The 22131-nt window shown below is 41.8% G+C and overlaps 1 protein-coding gene and 1 long non-coding RNA gene across 2 annotated transcripts; one reads left to right on the top strand and one right to left on the bottom strand.

The window, feature by feature from the left end:
• The first annotated feature begins 3751 nt into the window (after nt 1-3751).
• Nucleotides 3752-20823, top strand: LOC102534384 (solute carrier family 22 member 6-like). Its single transcript, XM_015248438.3, is given in 10 exon segments — nt 3752-4120; nt 6517-6620; nt 8410-8564; nt 9870-10038; nt 10382-10505; nt 10660-10783; nt 14259-14465; nt 14617-14725; nt 20188-20391; nt 20731-20823. Coding segments are annotated over 10 exon segments (1629 nt in total). The 3' UTR covers nt 20795-20823.
• On the bottom strand, nt 19064-21751 carry LOC140698801 (uncharacterized). Its single transcript, XR_012076766.1, has 4 exons — nt 21671-21751; nt 20963-21143; nt 20506-20642; nt 19064-20090 (listed from the first exon to the last, which is right to left on the bottom strand). It is a non-coding gene; the product is annotated as an uncharacterized lncRNA (long non-coding RNA).
• Between the last annotated feature and the right edge of the window lie 380 nt (nt 21752-22131).

The raw sequence follows: 22131 nt of genomic DNA, 5'->3' as shown, positions 1-22131 counted from the left end.
AACTTTTCTCTTGCCCTTTTTGTTCAGACATCGCTTGCATTTCTCTTGACAAATATCAAAGAGTAGAATGGCTGAGTAGTATGTAAGGTGAATGTGTAACTTTTTAGGAAACAGTCAGTTTTCCGAAGTGGTTGTAACAATTCACATTCCCACCAGCATTATGAGAGGGTTCCAGTTGCTCCACATCTTTGCCAACTCTTGGTATGATTGATACTGTAAATTTTACCCATTGGAGTGAATCTTATTATAGTGTAGCGATATCTTATTATAGTTTTAATTTGCATTTCCCTAATGACTAGTGATGTTAAGAACCTTTCATGTGCTTATTTCCATCTAGATCTTTTCTTTAATAAATGCTCAAAATTTTTGCACATTTTATTATTTGATTTATTTCTTATGACTGAGTTGGAAGCTTTGTTTAATGTATTCTCAAAACAAGAATATACTCCTTTCATTTAAAATTCTCCAAAGTTGTTTTGGCTAGTCTAGATACTTTGTATTTCCATATAAATTTTAAAATCTTTTGCCAGATATGTGTTTTGAAAAAATTTTCTACAAGTTTATAGCTTGTCTTTTCACTTTCATAAGTGTCTTTTGAATAGCAAGTTTCTACATTTTCATAGTCTAATTTACTGATTTTTTTCTCTTAGAGTTCATGCTTTTTGTGTCTTATTTTTTAAAACTTTGCCAAACCCAAGGACACTAAAATTTCTCTTACATTTTCTTATAGAAAGCTTATATAACTCTTACATGTCAGTCTATGATCCATTTTGAGATCTTGTATATATTTTGTCAAATGTATCCCTAAGCATTTCATATTTTATGCTTTATTAATGATATTTTTATTTCTGTGTGTTGCCATTATATAGAAATTCACTTGACTTTTTATACCTTGACCTCGCATCCTGCAAACTTTCTGAAATCACTTATTAGTCCTAGTAGCCTTTTTTATAGATTCCTTAGGATTTTCTACATAAAGAATCATGTCTGCAAATAAAGACAGATTTCCTTCTTTCCTCTCTGGAATTCTTTTTTTTTTTTTTAACTGACATTATTACTCTGCTTAGAATCTCCAGTACAATGTTAAATAAAAGTGGTGAGAGTGAATATCCTTGTTTTGTTCCTGAACTTAGGAGGAAAACACTTAGTCTTTCACAATTAAGTATCATGTTAGCTATAGTGTCCCCACAGATAATCCCTTCCCTTAACAATTTGAAGAAGTTCCCTTTTATTCCTAGTTTGCTAAGAAGTTTAACCACGGACATTGTGGAGATTGAATTTTGTCAAATGATCTTTCTGCATCTATTGAGATGATCGTAAAGTTTTTCTTTTCTGGTCTATTAATATGGTGAATTACATTAACTGATTTTTTTAGTGTTAAGTCAATGTTGCATTCCTAGGATAAACCCTACTTTATCAAGATGCATTATGCTTTTTATATATTGTTGACTTAAATTTGATAAAATTATCAAATACTTTCAAAATAAGATCTTTGTATTTATCATCATAAAGGACATTGCTCTTTAGTTTTGGGGGGATTTTTGTTTTGGGTAATGTTTTTGCCTGGTTTCAGTAACAGAGTGTTATGGACTGAATGTTTGTTTCCCTCCGAAATTTGTATGTTGAAATCTAATCCCCAGTGTGGTGGTATTTAAAGGTGGGGTCTTTGGGAGAAAATCCCTCATGAGTGGGATTAGCATCCTTATAAAAGAAGATCAGAGAGCTAGCTCTCTTTCTACCATGTAAGAGTACAATGAGAAATTAGTCATCTGCAAGCCAGAAGAGACGCTCGGTGGAACCCAACCTTGCTGGCACCATCACCTCATCCTTCTAGCCTCCAAAACTGTGAGAAACAACTTCTGTTTTTGAGAAGCCACCTAGTTTATGGCATTTTGTTATAGCAGCCAGAGCTTCCTAAGACACAAGGTAATGTTGCCTCATGGAATGATTTGTGGAGTGTTTTCTATTCTTGAATTTTCTGTGATGTTTATGCAGAATTCGGTATTATCTCGTCCTTAAACGATTCAAAGAATTAACCAGTGATATCACCAGCATTAGTCAAGCAGCAAATGCAAATGAGGCAATGAGATTTCACTACACATCCGTACAAACGGCTAAAATTCAAAAGATGGGCCATACAAGGCGTTGGAAAGAATGTAAAGTAACCAGAACTCTCATACATTGCAGATGGAAATAGAAAATGGGGAAAAACTTTGGAAAACAATTTGACAGTTTCTGTTAACGTTAAGTATACACTTGCCATATGATCCAGCAATTCCACTTCTAGACATTTAGAGAAGAAATTAAAACATGTGTCCACACATTGTAAACAAATAATCACAGCAGAGTTGTTTGCAATAGCCAAAAACTGGAAACAACTCAAGTGTTCATCAATAGGTGAATGAATAAACACATTTTTGTACGTCTGTACCATGAAATACTACTCAGCAATTAAAAAAGAATGAACTGTTGGTACACTACAACACTACAGAAAATATTTGACTGAACAAAAGCCAGACACAAAAGAGTATACACTGTGATATTCATTTGAAACTCTAGAAAAGACAAACCTATTGCCTAGGACTAGGTGGAGATGTCTGGGATATGGTACGAGGAAATTGGGGCTGTGATGAAAATGTTCCATAGAGTGGTTATATAGGTGTATAAATTTGTCAAAACTTGTCAAAGTGTGCTCCTAAAATTGATGCATTTTATTGTATATGTTAAACCTCAACAAAGCCTTTTTTTCCCAGTATTTGAGGATGTTTATCCAGCTAATGGGATAGACTGTGGTGGGCATTTCCTTGACTTTAGCTGTTACAATTGAAGGAAGGAGAAATAGTAGAGTGGACTGTAGAGAATATTATAATAAGAAAAGAGGCCCAGGGGTGGGAAGGGATAAGTTGGGAATTTGAAAATTGCATCTCTTGGGAAGTGATGGAAATGTGAGCTATCTTGACTGTGGTGGTGGTTTCATGGTTGAATTTTTGATGTATATCAAAATTCATCAAATTGTACATCTGAAATATGTATAAGTTACTGTACAGGAACCATACTTCAATAAAGGTGTTTTAAAAAAAAAAAAGAGGCCCTGCTGATATAGACCTCCGATGAGGGTTCACTCTTTGAGTAAAGGTTAAGCTGTGGCTTAACTGAAGGCCCATGTGCTGGGATTCACACAGAGGCAGCACTCACGGTTAGGGGGTGCTGACACCCACAGCACAATGGCATTTCTCCGTGAGCACTTTAGAGTCTTTCCCCAACTTCGTCTGGTCTGAGTGGCTTTGAGAAAAGGGAGTTCAGTTCCAGGTTGGTGTGCCTTTACCAGCTTGGGCGTCCCTCTGTTCTTTCTCTTCTCCTGCATGGAAGAGGTCACTTGTTCTGCCCTGGTGGGAAGATTCAAACTGCCAAACTTTGAGGCATCATGCATATCCCTCCTTCACGAGAGGGGCGTTTTCTTCCACCCAATCCAACTTTACTTGCCCTTTAGATCCCCTTGAACAAACCATTGACCCGATGAGTCTTAATCATTGAACATCTTACTTTCAAGTCACAGTTTAACTTGGCCTCTTGGCAGAAGCTATAAAAACTAGTTTTTAGTTCAGGTGACCTAAGGCTACAGTAGACCCAAGAACTGATGAGCTGAGGAGACAAAGGGCAGCCCCTCTCCTCCCCCTGCATCGAAAGACAGGAAGCAGGTTGTGGGAGTCAGCGGTCTCAGCTCTGGTGCCCCTGCTAGGTCTTGCATTCAATGGTCTTCAATGACCTCCTGCTGCAGGTGGGGGGCATTGGCCGCTTCCAGCAGATCCAGATCCCTCTGTTGATTCTGTCCTTATCCCTGCTGTATTTGCACCACACCCTGCAGAACTTCACCGCCGCCATCCCCACCCACCACTGCCTCCCACCTGCTGACACCAACCTCAGCAAGGAAGAAGAACTGGGTGCCTGGCTGCCCCGGGACAGGCAGGGGCAGCCTGTGTCCTGCCTCCGCTTCACCTCCCCCCAACGGGGACCACCCTTTCCCAATGGCACAGCGACCAACGGCACGGGGACCACCGAGACCTGCAGCGACGGTTGGATCTATGACAACAGCACGTTCCCTTCCACCACCGTGACAGAGGTGAGAAGACCTGGGCCCCCTACACCCCACCATCCAACCCCTGTGTCCCCATCTTACCAAGTCCACACACAGGCACAGACTGTGTGAACCTGACCTGATCTTGTCTGAATGTGGGAAGACCCTGGAGCTTTGAAGAGCTTTGCCCAAAATGCAGGTGAGAGAACAGGGGTTGGAATTCTGAGAGACGGTTATGGAATGCCTAGTGGAAAGCTGCTCCCTGCCCCTCCACCTCTGCCAGAGAGAGAGGTACTGCTGCAGGAGTGTGATATTCTACTTTGGCTTCCCTGAGGGGTTGGGCAATTCCACAGGGCAGGGAGGTGGGGAGGTGGTATGGAGGAAGAAAGAAAGGAAGCATGTAGATGGTGGAGGGCAAAGAGGGTATTCCTGAGCAGGGGATTCTGGGCTCAGAGTCCTAGAGACAAAAACAGTTTCCTGACTTCATCTAGAAATAGCTCTCAGCAGCTGGGGCCAGGAGATGGAGAGCAGCCAAGGAACTAAAATGTGGAAGAGAACAGGGTTATGGGGGGTACTTTCGTCTCTAGTGATTTAGCATCCCTCCCCCAAAGCACACACACAGCCAATTGTAGAGTCTCCCTGGCCTGCTAAGTGGTTCATCCGGCTGAAGTCTGCACTTTGTAGCTGTCACATTGATCATGCTCTTAACATCTGTTCTAGTCAATGGCCTTTTGGTTGGAAGGAAGAGAAGTTCTTTCAAACCAGCTCATGAGAAAAAGGATTTCAGGGAATCCAAGGACAGGAAACAAAGTGTATCCAGGCCTCATGGAAACTGGAATCAGAAATTGGAACACCAGAAGCATCTCTATACACTTACTCCATTACTTTCTCCTTCTCAACCCATTTCGTCTGTGTATTTACCTTGCAGGAGGACCACCAGTCCCAGCTACCTCTCAGGTCTAGGGCTCACAGCCAACCAGAACATTTCTGTGTATCTTAATTCAAATTCTTAGAAAAGGTTCTGATTGGCTCAGCCCAGCACACGGATGAGCAGCGCCTGCCCCGACCCTGAAACTAGCTCAGGTGTCCACAGTCCATCTAATCATCATTCCAGGGGGCAATAAGTGGGATTCTGTGACCCACTACCCATTAGCCGGGGCTGTGCAGAGAAGATGCCCTGAGGAGGGGCTGTGGTTAAGCAGAGTCCCCAAACTTACTGGATGCAGCATCTGTCTGAAAGTGATGAGCCTTAAGCCATACTTTCCACTAGACAGATTCAAGGCAGAGAAGCAGAAGGTGACCAAGGATGCTAGTCCTCCTCCCTGTGAGGCACACAGGCATTGTATGCCATCCCCTCCCTGCATAGCTGGGGGGAATTTCTCCATTATTCACCACTCTCAACCCAAGTTGTGAGACATCCTGGTCATCCCAGCCCCTTTTCCTTTTTTCTGTTAGCAAAAGAAATGAGTTTAAAAATTCACTCAAAAGCATACAAAAATTAGCTCTTAGCTGTAAAGGAAATGTCCCATCTATTTATCATTTTGACTTAATTTTTATGGCACTTCCATCAGCAGTATGATTTTTCTGCAGACTGGAGAGCTGTGTTACTCCACCTAGAAAGGAAATACTTTTAAAATAAGAAATTTTTTTCTTACATTCATTAAAAAGAGCAACAAAATTTAAGCTATTAGTTGAGTTGTCCAATTGCTGCTTATTCGGGGTTGCAAATAACTACAACCCTCTCAGATTTGCTAATGGAAAGTTAATGGAAGGACGCAAGGGTATTTTATAGAACCTAAGGTCAAGAACTTGAGCCCAGGTTTATGAGGGAGTAGCTGAGGAGAACCAAGGCACCTGGACTCTCCATCTCCACTTCTCTGGCACTAAGCTCTCACCCTGCCCTCTCTCTGACCAAATATCTGTATTCTTCTCCACTCCTCCTCCCCCTCCTTCTTCTTTTTCTCCCTCTCTCTCTCCCACTCTCTCTCTGTCTCATGATTTCTCAACTCCATTTCCACATCGTTCCAAACACAGCCCTCCCACCCTGACTTTGGGTGTCCTTAGAAATCTTGCTTCTCTGAGTCGCTTTTCCAAATTTGTGAGAAAAAGAACCTGATTAGCTCTGTCCATCTCCGGGGTCAGTTTCTTCATCTGGGTCCAGAGAGGGACAGGTTAAAGAGATCTGAAGGAACGTGAGGGGTTAGTACTCAGAGAAAGGGAAGTAGTGTGAGCAGTCATCCCAAAAGATATCTCTGACATGTTTTGAAATAACATGAATCATTCTCTCCAGAAGATGATGAGAAAGATTGTGTGATTCAGGGAGGGAGGCCCTCCTGATGTGCTTGTCCCAATTCAAGACCCTCAGCCCCACCAGGAGAGAGGGAGTGGGCTTTTGTGGGATCTGCCTAGCTCTCCTTGACCCCAGTTCTCGTTCCTCACAGTGGGACCTCGTGTGCACACACAAGACCTTGCCGCAGTTGAGTCAATCCATCTTCATGGCAGGAATACTGGCTGGAAACTTGACATTTGGAGTCTTGGCGGACAGGTCAGTGGTGAACAAGGCTGAATCAAGGAGCAAAGGCTTAGGACCTCTAGGCTAGACCCAGAGGGGAGATTGGCATCCCTGGGAATCCAGGGATGGACACAGAACTGATCCACCCAAGCCTGCCACATCTGGAAAATCTGTAGGGATCGCACCACCATCCATCAGCAGTTTGCACGTCTCACCTCATTTCTATTAGTCCTCACAATACCTTTGTGAAGCCAGCATGAATGGTACTATTATCTGTATTTTACCAACGAGGACACTGAGGTTCAAGGATGTTAGATAACTTGCCCAAACTGCTTAGAAGGAAACCAAGGAAATTATGTTGTTATTCTGAGGAATGCAAATGGAATAAAAGAGAACTTTTCACTTTTCATTACTATATTGTTCGAACTTTTATGATAATTCATTACTTTTACAATTGTATAAAGTAAATACTTAATGTTTACTTTTTTTAAAGTACAGTCACCCAGCTAATAAGTGGCAAAGGCAGGACAAGAATCCAGATTTCCTGACATCCTGAGCAAGTCACTTTCCATGACTTCTGCCTTGTTTGTGACATGTGAGTGTCACAGAAACAAACAGACCTACAAATCAGTAAAAGCTAGGGACAAGTATCAGATTTGCCATAACTGTGTGCCCATATAAAGTTTACATAACCACTCTTAGACTCAGTTTTTCCATCTGTGAAATGGTGGTGATGATCCTAACCTCATAGGGTTATGGTGAGGGTTAAATTAGTACGTGCAACTCAGTGTTGGTTACTTTAACCTTGACTATCTTCCAGATCAAAGACCATATGAAGATTATGGGATGAATAATTGGAGGCAATTTTCTAAAGAATGAAATTTGAAAATACTAGAAATCTCACAATCGGCTTTAAGCCACAGTCATATCCATTTTGCAAAAGTATAAACCTTGCAAGGGTTTCCCAAAAATAAAAATCACATAAACCAAGCTCAAAGATATGGAAAACGGACTGGTAGTTGTCAGAGACAGGGGGTCGGGGGATATGCAAAATGGGTGAAGGGGGTCAAAAGGTACAAACTTCCAGTTATAAAATAAATAAGTCATGGGAATGTAATGTCCAACAGGACGACTATACTTAATAATGCTCTATTGCATATTTGAAAGTCAAAAGAGAGTAGATCTTAAGTGTTCTCATCACACTCAAAAAATTGTTGTAACTGTACATGGTAATGGATTTTAAGTAGACTTATTGTGGTGATCATTTAATAATGTATACAAATATAGAATTATTATGTTATACACCTGAAACTATCATAGTGTTGTTTGCCAATTATACCTCAGTTTTTTAAAAAATTACTAAAGGCTATCTCCTATCTAACAGGAGTCACCATTGATTGACAGTCACCATCAACCACACCCCAGAGCAGTAGCTCCCAAACCTTGGGAGCTTGTTAAAAATCAGGTTTCTAGATTACCTTCCAGATCCAACAGGCCTTGAGTGGGGTCAGATATCTGGATTGTTTCAACATCCCCCTATGTTTTTGATGAGAGTGTGTAGCTACCTCCCAAGAGGTATGCTGGGATGCGTCAGGACACTGGACAGTGGCATCCCAAGGCTCCTCCCAACACCAGGCCCCCTAGATGCCAGCCCTCACCCAATTATTCCCCACCTCCCATCTCAGCATCTCATGGTCACATGTGGGCAGCCTCACAAGCATCTGTTAGATTGCCCAGGGCACCAAGGGTGAGACAGCAGGGGACGTGGGGTGCAGGAGGAAGCAATGTGCTCTCCAGACCCAGGTTTTCCCTTTCTCCACAGGCTGGGCCAGCGGAAGGTATTGATCTGGAGCTACCTGCAGTTACCAGTCTCAGGGACCTGCACTGCCTTCACATACAACTTCCCAGCCTACTACATTTGCCGTTTCCTCTCAGGCATCGCTTTGTCTGGCCCCAGCATTACCTCCTTCTCTTTGAGTGAGTGAGAGGGGACCCTGGAGAGTCAGGCTTATGGGGACTCCTCAATCACAGGGGTCCAGGGAACCAGAGGACCTGACAAATTCAAACCTCAGCTCCTTCTCTGAGTACAAAGTGGAGTCCATCTGTCTCAGTTTATCCTCACCTACCAGGATCTCTCCTGGGGTAGGCAGTGCCCCAGACAGAAAGAAATTTAGATCATGGCCTCTCTGGTGGCTCTGATCATTTGGGGAGAGAATTCACCCTAGATATTTAGGGACCATTGTAAGGGTCAGCTAAATAAAGACTTTGGTGGGAGTTGGTATAGCTCAGTGGTAGAGCACATGATTAGCATGTACTAGGTCCTGGGTTCAATCCCCGGTACCTCCTATTTTTTTTTAATTGATCCAGTACCTCCATTTTTTAAAAAAATTTCTTGAAGACTCAGAGATTGGAATGAGATTGCTTAGAGAGGCCAAACAAACTGGGAGCCTTTAATTCAACATTTTTTTATTCAATACAATTTCAAAAGGCATTTAATTTGTGCAGATCCTGCACCAGGATATACAAGTGAACAAGAGGACACTACCCATGACATCAAAGAACTGATAGTCAAATGGAGGATACTGCCACGCAGTTACAAACTGGTTTACTAAAGGCTGGGATGGGGAACATCCTGGGTGATATGGAAGCTCAGAAGTGGGGTATTCAATCAGGACTTGTGGCTCCAGGAGATCTCCCCAGAAAAGGTGACATCTAAGCTCAAAACTGATTGAAAAGTGAGGCAGGAAGAGAGGGAATAAGGTTCTAGGGAAGAGTTCTAGACAAAAAGAATAGAATATACAAGGCCAGAGGCCAGAGTGTGACCCACTGGAGAAAATGAAAGTGGTGCAGGATGGCCTGAGAGTAGGGCACATTTATCTCTATTTCCCAGGTCAAACAAAGGGCGTGGCACAGAACAGTCAACTCTAAATGTTTATTGAATTAAAATAAGTTGAAGGAAGTACAGAGGGAGTGGCTATAGGCGGGTCAAAAGAGGTTTTGGGGAATGTTGGGGTTGGGGACACTGAATAGGAGCATGCCTGGGAATTCAGAGCCTTCCAGCCCATCCCTTGTTCCACGCACCCACTGAACCTAGCCAGAGATCAAACCACCCTTCCCTTACCCTATGAGGGGCTGGTGGTCCAGTGTAGGGTTGAGCTCAAGAGAGGAGCCCTTCTACTCCAATGTGAGGATACTTTTCCATCTGGAAGTGACTACCTGCCCCCACCCAAATTCATACTTACACAGCCCTGAGTTCAACCTGAGCTCTGCTTTTCTCCCCAGGTCTGGAGTGGCTGCCCATCCATGCCCAGCCAAGTCTGGGACTCCTATTAGGATTTGCCCCCACCACAGGCCAGCTCTTCCTCGGTGGCATGGCTTATGCTGTGCCCCACTGGCGCCACCTACAGCTGTTGGTCTCTCTGCCCTTCTTTGTCTTCCTCATCTGCTCCAGGTGTGAGTAGGATAGAGGGTTCACAGTAAGTCACAGGTGGGCATAGCATCTCCTAGGACATTCTCACCTTGCCCCCTAGTTCTAAGCAGATCAAAGCAAAAAGAATTAATGCTCAGACTGATAGGTGGGGAAGACCATGGCTACAAAGGGGCAAGACATATCCCAGGTCTCCCAAGAAGATAGCGGTAATCCTTGGAGTAGAGCCCATGGCTCCTAATCCTCAGCCCAGAATTCTTTTCACCCCTCCAAGATATCTTCCTGTTCTGGTCTGTGCCTTTCTCAGGAAGCCACAACTCTGTCAACCCAGGCTGAAGTTATGCCCATCCCCACACCCCACCTATAGGTTCTTCATTGAGTCTGCCCTCTGATACTCCTCCTTGGGAAGGCTGGAACTCACCCTGAAGGCCCCACAGAGAGTGGCCCAGATCAGTGGGAAGCAGGAAGAGGGTGCCAAGCTGAGTGTGGAGGTGAGAACCCCAGGACCTTCTGTGATACCCTACCAGGGCTCTGCCTGCCCCAACCCTCACCCTAGAACCCAGGACATCTGGTGCTCCCTGGGTAGGGAATGAGGGAAGGGGTCCCCAAGGGAACCCAAGCCCTGAGCCTCGTCTATCCAAGCAGCTACTCCAGATGAGTCTGCAGGATGGCCCGACCACAGGCGGAGCCCAGCCCTCGATTCTGCAGCTGCTGCGCAACCCTGCAGTCTGCCGGTTCTTCCTCTGTATTGTGCCACTGTGGTAGGTCCATCCCCATTCAGATAGGAGACAGACTGATGGACAGATAAGCAGACTAAGAAAACAGGACAAGCTGGGTAGGTGGGAGGCTGAGGGAGGTCCCACAGCCACTGGAAAAGGACACTGGTGCTCTAGAGGCACAGGGGTCCCCCATCTGTCTGGAGAAAGCCCATCTGTCCCTCCCATCCTGAGCTCTGAACTCAGCCAAGTTGCCCCACTGATGTTGTGAAAAAAAAAAGCAGCAGCTAATCCCAAAAGCTAAGGCCCTCTTTTTTTTTTTTTTTTTTGCAGTTGTAGGATTTGGGGCTCTGGCTTCTCGCTGGCTATCTGCTGGAGTGGGGGTTTCCTCAGCTTCTAGGGGCTGCTCTTCATTCTTCACATGGCTCTCCCACCATGGCTGCCCATTTCACCATGCCAGCAAGGAGAATCTCTAGAGTGGGTCTGCTAGCAGGGGGCCACCCTAGAGTCTGTCTGCCACCACGTCTTCCTAAATACTGTGCAAAATGTCCCTGGCAATGGGGTCATTTGCAGTTGACAAAAGTATAGCTATGATCTCACTTGATTTGCATATTTCCAAAATAGCTCTGAAGGAAAACTTAGAGATAATCCATGTTTACAAGGTGACATTAGGCAGTAAGGATAAGCAAACAAAAAAATTTAATGATTTCCTAATCCTATATTTCAGAAATAACCACCATGAACATACCAGTAAATGTCTGTTCAAACTTCGACTGTTTTCACCCACAAGAAACATACACACAGTAATTTACATTATATGTAGTTACAAAAATTCAATCATACTCTTCCTACAGTTCTACAAATTTTTGCCCTTAATAATTCATGAACATCTTTCTAAATCAATAAATGTAGATCCACTCAGTTGACCCTGTATTCTCACTGATTCACTCCTTCCAAGAGGGCTTCATACTCTTTGGCTGTGGCAAGGGGCTGGGAGAGCTTTGAAGGCAGCAGTTTATCACAGTGATGAGCAACTCAAGCCAACTCATGAAAAGCATCCTGTTTCCAGTCCAGGTTGTCTCCATGCAATGGTTCTGAGACATGGGAGAGGTGGGGCAATTCACAGCCATGTGGTTTATTTGTGCTGGTTGCTCCCATGCCAGCAGCAGAAAGAACAAGCAGATGCTAGAAGTTCCAGGGCACATAAGTTGAATATATTCCCTTTATCCACCACGCAGGTCCTCCAGCATATTATTTTATTCCTGTCCTCCCCACAAACACCTCCCAAACTCTACCTCCTCATTTCTCTCTTCTCTTCCAGACACACACATACACACAAACACACACATATATTAAAAAGCACTGTCTATTCCTCCTTATCATTTACACGTTTCCAAACATCTTGTGCCCCAGGTTTTTATGGGTGTTATTGACGGAGATGATTATATTTATTCAATTGTACTGACTGAATGTCTTACCTTTTTAGCAACAAAGTATCATACACAAAATATTGCCAAACACGTAAGACCTCATACAGAATCTCTTTTGAACATTTACTATACATATTACCTTTCCTGGCAGCTTCTCCTTATATTATTATAAATGAGTTTTCCCCACCTCCAATCAGAACTCCACTTTTAAAGAATACACAGCATTCCATAATTTTATAGTTTATTTTACTAGTACCAGTGTGGACAAACAGGTTCTTTCCAGCTCTTCTCAGTTATAAACAAGTATCTATATGCACACATTCCTCATGCATCTGTCGTATATCCCTGGGATCAACCTTAAAAATGTGTGGGGAGGGTAGAGCTCAACCAGCAGAGTGCATGCTTAGCACGTAGGAGGTCCTGGATTCAATCCCCAGTACCTCCATTTAAATCAATCAATAAGTAACCTAATTACCTCTCAATAACAAAAAAAATTTTTTAAAGAAACCTTAGAAGTGTGCTTACTGGGCCAAATGTATGAAACTATTTAAGGCTTTCATAAATATTGCCACCTACTCTCCAGCAAAATTACATTTCACAAAATTACATAGGATACCCTCATCAACACCAAATACTACTGCTCTAAGAAATAGAAAAAGTATCTTGCTATTTTAATTCACATTTATTTTGTTCTGGAAAAAATTGGACATTTTCTTCATATAATTTTAATTTGTTCATAATTTCTTTTTTTTTCCTGTTCACATTCCTTGCCCGTTTTTCCTTTGTATTGACTTGTTTAGAACCCTCTTTTACATTAAAGACACTAACCCATTACCATATAAGGTCAATATTTTTGCATTTGCATTTTAAAATCTATTTTTTTCATTTATCGCTTTTTCAAAATGAGAACTTTGTACACCAGAAATTAACACAACATTGTAAATCTACTATACTTCAATTTTTTTTGAAGAGAACTTTTATTGCTTTCTATAATCACATCCATCTATTTTTTTTTAATTTATTTAGGTTACTCTCCTTCTAAGTATAAAACTATTCACCTAGATTTTCTTCAAACATGTTCATTTGTACTTGTTTGTGTTTTTATATTTTATCATATTCCATCTGAAATTTAGTTGAACATACAGTAGGGAGTAGGATTCTGTATTTTTTCTTAGATTAGTTAATTGTCGCAAGCCCATTTAATGAGTGGTCCAACCTTTCCTGGCTGGTGTGAAACATCACCCTCACCACATACTGTTTCTGAGCTCCTCAGTCCTGTTGACCTGTCTGTCTGTTCTAGTACCAATACTATTCTGCTCAATTCTTAAATATGGAATGGTTCGTTTTCTTCTATGGACAGCTTCTCACTGTGCCTTCTACCAACTTTGAGGCAGGACACTACACTTCAGCGCATCTTTAAGGAGCAAAGCTGCCCTATAAAGTGTAACTAAACATTGTTGATTTTAGGAAGACTCCATGGGAGATGGAAGGAATGTTATATCACACACCACACAGCCAAAAACTTAATAGTTCTCCCTCAAATCCATTCTTGGCTAAGTCATTGATTCTTCCCTCTTCTCTCTCCTGACACTTCTTCTGCGTAACCTCTAAAATCTCCTCCTAAGAATTCATCTCTGGCTGTAAATCTGCATACATCACTCAGCAAAGCAAAACCCATGGCATTAAATGAATCCTTCTTTATTATAATTTATCATTTGTTACTTGAGCAACCCTGTGAGGACAGGGTCTCTCCAAAACACCCTTTCCCAGTGCAATCAACTAATCAAAGCGTGAGTTTATCAAAAGCAGGGCCCTTAAGGCAGGGAAGTGGGAGGAGGGAAAGAGGACCTATTACAAAGTAAAAACATTATTTTCTCCTAGGTAACTGTAAAATGTAGTTTAACATACAATACATAATATTCTAATTTTTAGAATTAAAGGAAGACTTTCTTACCTGCATTCAAAATATAAAAACCCCGCTCATAGGCCTAAAGGAAAAAACTGATGTGAGAGCAGTTTGCCAACTGTAATTGCTACATGGATGTGGCATGGCTATTACCCAAAGTGTATCCCCTCTGCTTCTGCCCTAGATTGGTACACTGTTTCAGCTTCTTTGGCTTGTTCATGAGTCTGCAAAGTTTTGGGGTCAACATCTACCTGGCCCAGGTGCTGTTCACAACTGTGGACTTACCATTTTATATCCTGGGCTTTCTGGCCACCAAATCAATTAGCCACAGGCCTACCCAAGTGGCCTCCTTGCTGCTATCAGGGATCTTCATTCTGACCTGTGCTGCGATACCCCTAGGTGAGCATATGCCCCATTCCTTCTCCTGCCCTGATCGTTTCCCAAGCCCAGCTCCCAATCTGGTCAAAGCCAGCTACCTAAAAGGGTATGAATGACCCAATGCTCCTCCAAACCTTTCCCAGCACTTTATCATTATCTCTTTTCCTTCCAGATCAGATATTCCTCCGCATCACAATGGCCACATTAGGAAAAGGCTGTGTGACTAGCTCCATGAACTGCATCTCTGTGTACACGGGGGAGCTGTACCCCACAGTAATGCAGTGAGTGGGGTATTGGGGAGGAGTCCTGGAGTGGAACAATCAGGCCCTAGAGCCAGAAGTTTTCCAATCAGAAAGTGCACAAAGGTCAGTCAACTATTTTTAAGGCAAGAAAGGAGAAAAAAATACAGAAATGGGCACAAATAAAGACAAAAAGTAAGATGGTATCAATAATTCCAAATATATCAGCCACTACAATAAATGTAAATGGACTAAGCCTACCAGTTAAGAGGCAGAGATGTTCTAAGTCAATTTTATTTAAGTTTAATTCATGCAGTTTACAAGAGACACATCTAAATTGTTAGACCATGAAAATCTTAAATATGGAGAATTAGAAAAAGATATACTAGGCAAATATTAACCAGAAGAAAGTCAGGTAGATATAGGAATCAAAGTAGACCTTAAGACCAAAAAAAGTACAATAGTAAAGAATATGGCTCTGGTGTAAAAGGTAGCTAGTCCAAATCCTCAGTAATCTTACCTGTAAAACACGAATAATAGTAATAATACCAGAAATAAATTAAATAAAAAATAAGATATAAAAAAGAGGTTCAACAAAACAAAAAGTATATCTTTGAAAATATCGATGAAATGGGCAAAGCTCTGATAATAATTTTTAAAAGACTTGACATGAATAAATATTAGGAATAAAAAACTGAACTATAGATCTAGAGTAATTACAAAGATGCAAAAAATCTATAAACAAGTCTATGCTGATGAATTTTAAATTTAAATGAAATTGATAAACTCCTTAAAAAGATACTATAGGAAATCTAATTCCTAAAAAAGATACTATAGGAAAAGTAATCCTAGAGTAAATTAGAAGTCTGAATAGTAAACCTTAAACTTGCCTCAAAGACTGTATCAGGCCCATATATTAGTATAGGTGAGTTCCAACACAATTTTAAGGACCAAATTTTCCAATGTTACATGAATGCTTCCCAAGAGAAAGGGGGAATTATCTCAACATTCATTCTGTGAGTCCAGGTAATACTGAAATCAAAGGAGGATAGTTGTGAAATAAAGATTCCAGGCAATATTACTCATAAACAGACACAAAAATCCTAAATAAAATATTAGAAAAATGAATCCAGTGATGTATAAGAAAAGATAATACATTATGACCAAGGAAGAGTTGATCTCAGGAAAGCCAGGGTGGTTTTACATTAGAAAATGTATTAAGATCACCACAATAATAGATTAATACTCCAACAAAGCAAAAAAAAAACTTTCATAAAAATTAATATCCCTCAAAAATAGTCTTAGTAAAACAATAATAGAAAAAAATTTAACTTGATATGGAACACCTACCAAAAATCCACAGCAAATATTATTCTTCATGGTGAAACATTAGCAACATTTTCTTTACACTTGGGAACAAGACCAATGTACCTGTCATCTCCTCCCCTATTCAGCATTATCCTGGAGAATGTGGTCAGTGCCTAAGATAAGAATAGCAAATAATGGGAATAGGCCTGGAAAGAAAAAATCAAAACTATCACTATTTAAAGAGAATGTAAAAATCTACAGTTATTAGAAATATTAAGTTTGGCAAGGTGGCTGGATACAAAGGCAGTAAATAAAAGATCAATTGCATTCTCTTCTCTGCTAAAAATTAGAGTTTTTTCCAATTCTTATATCAAGAAAGTTTTTAAATTATACTGAAATGTATTAAAGAAAGTGTAAATAAATGTATTATGTGATGGATAGGAAATCCCATAATATATCAACTCATAATTGACATAAGATGATATTAAAATGTCAGTGATTCCAATATTGATTCATAAATTGAATGCAATTATGATCACAATCCCAATGAATATTTTAAAGAAACTGGCAAGCAAATTCTAAGATGTATTAAAAAACTGCTGTGGGCCAAATATAACTAAGGTACTTTTTTAAAATGAACAGAGTGGAAAGACTTGCCCTACCAGAAACCAAGACATATTATAAACTCTTACTATAAAATTGTAGTAATTAAGATGGTGGATTCTGGAGCAGGAAAGAACAAATTGTCCATTGGAAAAGAATAGCAAACCCAGAAACAAACCCACGCACTGGAAAAACCTGCAGAGGAAGCACTGCAGATGATTGGCTAAAACATGGACTATGTAACAAATAGTACCAGGACATCTACTCACCCATATGGGAAATAAATCAAATGCAATCCATATTTCAGCCTTAAAGGAAAATTAATTTCTGTTGAAGAGGGGAGGATTTCTGAAGACATAAGAAGAGGCTAACCAAAAAAGGAACATTGATAAATTTTTCAACCTTGAATTTTTTTAATGCTGACCATTTGTTTCACTATAAACAAGGTGAAAGAAATAAAAAGAAGGTATTTGCAAGTATTTGTGTATAGCATTTGTAAAGAACTTCTGGAAATCCATTGGGAAAAACGGACTTCTATTTTCATTAAAATAACAAAATAACATTGGCAATAACCCCAAAAAAGAATAAAGTATTTTAAAATAGCCATTAAAGAGCTGGAATGAGAGTAAGGGAAAGCTAGGGCAACCATCTAAGGGAAATTAGAAACCCAGAGAGATAAGCAGAGCATCTGGGCACCAAAGCAAACACTACTGTACATAATGAAGAAAGTTATGTGTGTTCTCTCTGACCTCAGAATCAACTGTTCAACACAGTCCTGGGGTGTTCCTGGACCACACTGCTCTACTAGGGAAGAAAAAGAAACAAGAAATTTAAAAGAGAAGTGTTTAAAATGTTATTATTTAGAGACAATATGATCATCTACCTAGATAAGCTAATCAAATAGACAATTAAAACGAATAGAAGAGCTCAGCAGAATGCTGGATACAAAATCAAATTACCAAGATGTTAACAGCAATAACCCGGAAGCTATAACCTAGAAGCAATAATACAGAGAAATCACCCAGAAAATAACCTAGAAAATCTTTTAAAACTGAAGACACCATTCAGAATAACATCAAAAGCTAGGTGATACCAGGAAATTAATATAGGACACCCAAGACTTCCAGGGAGAAAATTTTTGAAACCTTTTTAAGATTACAAAGAGTATCTTAGGAAATGGAGAGACATTCCACTCTCTTGTTTAGAATGACATAACATTATAGAGATGACCACTCTCCCCAAGTTAACTTAAAGAAATTTTTAGAAATTCAACAGAATCTAACCAGAATTTCAATTAGATCATTTTTAGGAGCTCCAAAAATTTATTCTAAAATGTATGTAGAAGAAAAAAGGCCACAGTTGCTACTCAGTTCTGAAAGGGAAAAACAAAGAGGAGAGTCTCACTTTACCCTCCTATTAGACTAACAACAAAGCCATAGTATGTCTATGGCTTTCTTGGTGCAAGAAGAGATGAATAGAATTGAAGAGAGGGCTTGGAAACAGACAGGTAGAGATGGAGATGAAGGGGGAGGGGGAGAGGGAGGGGGAGAGGGAAGGGGAGGGAGAGGAAGAGAAAGTTATGACAACTATATAAATGTGATACCGTAAAGGATTTCTGCTTATTGAAGGACACAATGGACAAATTTAAAAGACAGATGACAGGTTGGATGGAGATATTTGCAACATTTAAGACGGGCAAAGTTCAAATATTAAGAATACACATGATACTCCTACAAGTCAACGAGAAAAAGAAGGAATCCTAGTAGAAATATGGGCAAAATAAATAAGTGGGTATTTTAAAGACAATGAAACTCAAAAGATTAACTACATAAAGAACAAGATCGTCACTTTGCACACATTAAACCGGCAACATTAAAAAGCTGGATAATGCCAAGTATTGGTGGCCTCAGGAGAACCCAAGACCTCTAAATCCCCACATGGCCCACATGCACCACTGGTGGGAGTGAGAAGGTGGTGCCACCATTCTGGAGAACAACTGGCAACACACACACACACACACAGAATGACCTAGCAATTCCCTCCTTGGGCCTTATCTTAGAGAACTTCTCACAAAGGCTCCTAAGGATTCATGTACAAGCACGTTTGTGCAGTGTTGTTTGACGTCACGGCTGATAGCAGCAATCTAGATGTTTAGGTAGACTGTGGAGAGATGCACGCTGTGGAGTACTACACATCAGCATGGAAATATCTTTAAAACAGAGAGCTGAATGCAATGAGAAATAGAACGATCTACCGACTACCATTTAGGTAAATTAAAATATTTGCGCACAAAACAATGCACGTTTTACAAGAACATATCCAAATAAAAAAATCCACATTAAACACAACAGAATAGTTGGCTTTGGCAGGGAGAGGATTAGGAGTGGGGAATAGTGATAAAAAGGAATAAACAATTAAGGAGGGAATAAGGGGACATTTCAATGATCAACAATAATACAAGGTGGGGTTCATGAACTGAGGGTTATGATTAACTTAACCCTCAACACATAAAGTTTAAAAAAAGTAGAAAAACAGAGATTGACTGGGTATCTACATTTTTAAAAAATGTTTAATCGAGGCACTGGGGATTAAACTCAGGACCTAGTGCATGTCAAGCACACGCTCTACCACTGAGCTCCACCTGCCCCCTTAGGTATCCGCTGTAGATATGATGATCAGGTTAATAGGGCAGTTCTCCTCGGTAAAGATCAAAGGTAAACAGTAAGGCCTTAATGAGGAAACAAAGGGACAGGGTACAAGATAAGAACTGGGTAGGCAGGGACCAATCATGCAGGGATTTAGAAAGAGATCAGATTTTATTCTAGCATGATGAGACATCACTGGGTAGTTTTAAGCAGAGGGTGAAACGATCTGAAAGGTCATTTTAAAAGATCACTTCCTTTAGAAAGATCACTTTGGCTTCCTCATGGAGCATAGGCTGGTGATAGAAGGCCAGGGCCAAGAGTAGAATGCAGGGCCACCAGTCAGGAAGCTACTGCAATAGCACAGTCAAGAGATGAAAATGGCTTGGCATGTGGTTCTAATGAAGCTGGTGGGCAGCAGTTCTAAAGATGGGAAGGAGGGAACTGATTCTGAATGTGTTTTGGAGGAAGAGCCATCAAAATTCATATTTTGGATGTGAGGAAATAAGGGAACAGGAGGCATCAAGGACAATTACTAGATACTTGAGCTTGAGCAACTGGGTGGTTAGAAGTGCCCTGTGCCAGGATAGGGAAATCTGAGCAAGAGGCAGACTAGGAGGTAAAAACAAAGTGTTCTTGACCACAGAAAATCTGAGGAGCCTTTTAGACACCCAGAATGGAGATGTCAAGGAGGAAGTTGGATATAGCGTCTGGAGCTTCAGGAAGAGGTAGGCTGGGGACGTGTTCACAGTCATACAGCAGGTTTAAATTGGAACTGGAGCCCAGGCTTCCTGATTCTGAAACTGTTTGCTTCCAACTTTCCTACTAGCCAAGGTAAGTGCAAGCATTTGGCCCTGTAGGGAACATAAAAAGAGAAAACACCATTGGCAGGCAGACTTAGGGTATCCACAAGCCCCACTGGCCTCACCGAGGTGCTCTTCCTCCCCACAGGCAGAGAAGTGTGAGCGTAACAATCACCTTGGCCAACACAGGCAGCATTCTGAGCCCCCTGGTGGACATGACCTCCGAGGTCTACCCTTCCCTGCCTCTTTTCATCTATGGAGCCATCCTTGTGGCTGCCTGCCCCATCACTGTCCTCCTGCCAGAGACTCTGGGACAGCCACTGCCCAACACAGTGCAGGACCTGGAAAGAAGGTAAGTTGCGCCCTCCCCTCCCCTCACTACCCTCAGAACTACAAGAACCTCGCAGCTCCTTGATCTAGCCCCATTTGACAAAAAGACAAGACTCAGGGGAGAGCAGGGACTTACCTGGGGTCATTCAGCTGGACTCTGGTGGATTCAAGGCCAGAATCCAGGCCCCCTGCTTCCTGGTCCTGTTCTCAGAGATAGACTGAGTTCCCTAGAATCCTTTCTAGGACTGGTGGCTCTTGGAAACCGTGGGAAATCTGGACACAAAGTGGGACCGCTGAGTACAAACACCTAAAAAGGATCCCCCAACTCTACTCCCAAACCCGGCTTCTCCTTCCCCCATAGGTGGAAAAAGAAATCAGGGCAGAAGCAGCAGGAGCAGCAGATGGTCCCGCTCCAGTCCTCCTGAGGGCTGGGAAGGGGCAGAAAGTGGGCGAAACTCCTGCATCTCCTGGACATCCACACCAAGAGGAAGAATGGAGACATGGCAGGCGGGGAAGGAGGGAGGGACCACTACTGGACCTGTGGTTCCAGAGGAATGCTTCCCCTGGGCACCTCCACTCCTAGCCAGACCTACCCTATCATTTCATTAAAAGTAGTGCGGCACAGCTTCTCCCAGTGCGCCCCTCCGGCTGAAACACAGTGGTCTCTTCACATCAGCTAACCCTCGGTTCAAAAACTCATGCAGTGATCTTCTACGTAGAGAATCCAATGGCATCTACACAAATGCTACTACAATTAAAACAAGTCTAGCAAGGCTGTGGGTTAGAAGATCAATATGTTAAAAGAATTATATTTCTGTATGCTAGCAATAAACAACCGGAAATTGAAATTGTAAAAAGAACACCATTTACAGTAGCATCAAAAAATATGAAATATTTGAAGACAGTAAAAACATCAATGGTTGCCCAAGGCTCAAAGGGAGGGAGGGAAGATGAATGGGGGAAACATGGAGGATTTTTTTAGGGCAGGACAACTATTCTATATGACACCAAAATATCATTATGTGTGTCAAAATGCTCGATAACCTACAAGATGAGTATTATTATTATCCTTAGGCTGAGGAAGTTCACGAGACACAGCTAAGAAATAATGGTGCCTACACTTGAACTCAGCTGATTTGACAGCAGAATTCATGCATGTACACACACACACACACACACACACACACATACCGTGCTCCCACCTTTCTCGCCATTTTTCTCTGTTCCCGTCAAGTCTTTCTTTTAGTTACAGTGAAAAACTTTGTGCGTCTTGCTCCCCTCACCTCCCTATTCAGCCTTACCTAGAAGTGGAGAAGGGACTAAATGAACGCAGCCAATTCCGAGGCTATGAATCTCTTGCCCCTCCCTGTGGCGGGTGCAAATATCTGGAAACAAAGGAGAAGAGAAGCAAGGGGAGAAGAACGCTGAAGCAGCCTAGTGTCTGCCCTCCAGGCCAGGCCCTGGCTGCAGGAGTGCAGAGCCACCTACACCTGGGCTCTTGTCCAGAAAGTTCAGCCTCCCAACTAACCCAGGCTTTCCTGCCAGACCACAGGCTCTTCTGTGACCTGCCTCCAGCGAGCCTTGGGTTGGCCGTGATGAAACCCAAAAAGGCAAAACACAGCAAGAAAAGTCACTGAGCTCTGGTCTCATCCTTCCATCGCTCAGGCCCTTCCTCCTCCTTAACCCCTGCCTGCCTCTCCTGGGATGGCAGGAACTGGGGAGACCACACGGAAGAGGGATGAAGGACAGCATGATCAGCAGT

This window comes from Vicugna pacos, chromosome 10 (assembly GCF_048564905.1).
Source record: "Vicugna pacos chromosome 10, VicPac4, whole genome shotgun sequence".
In the NCBI taxonomy this organism is placed as follows: domain Eukaryota; kingdom Metazoa; phylum Chordata; class Mammalia; order Artiodactyla; family Camelidae; genus Vicugna; species Vicugna pacos.
Note: the sequence above shows the minus strand (reverse complement) of the source record. Positions and strands in the feature narration are given on the sequence as shown.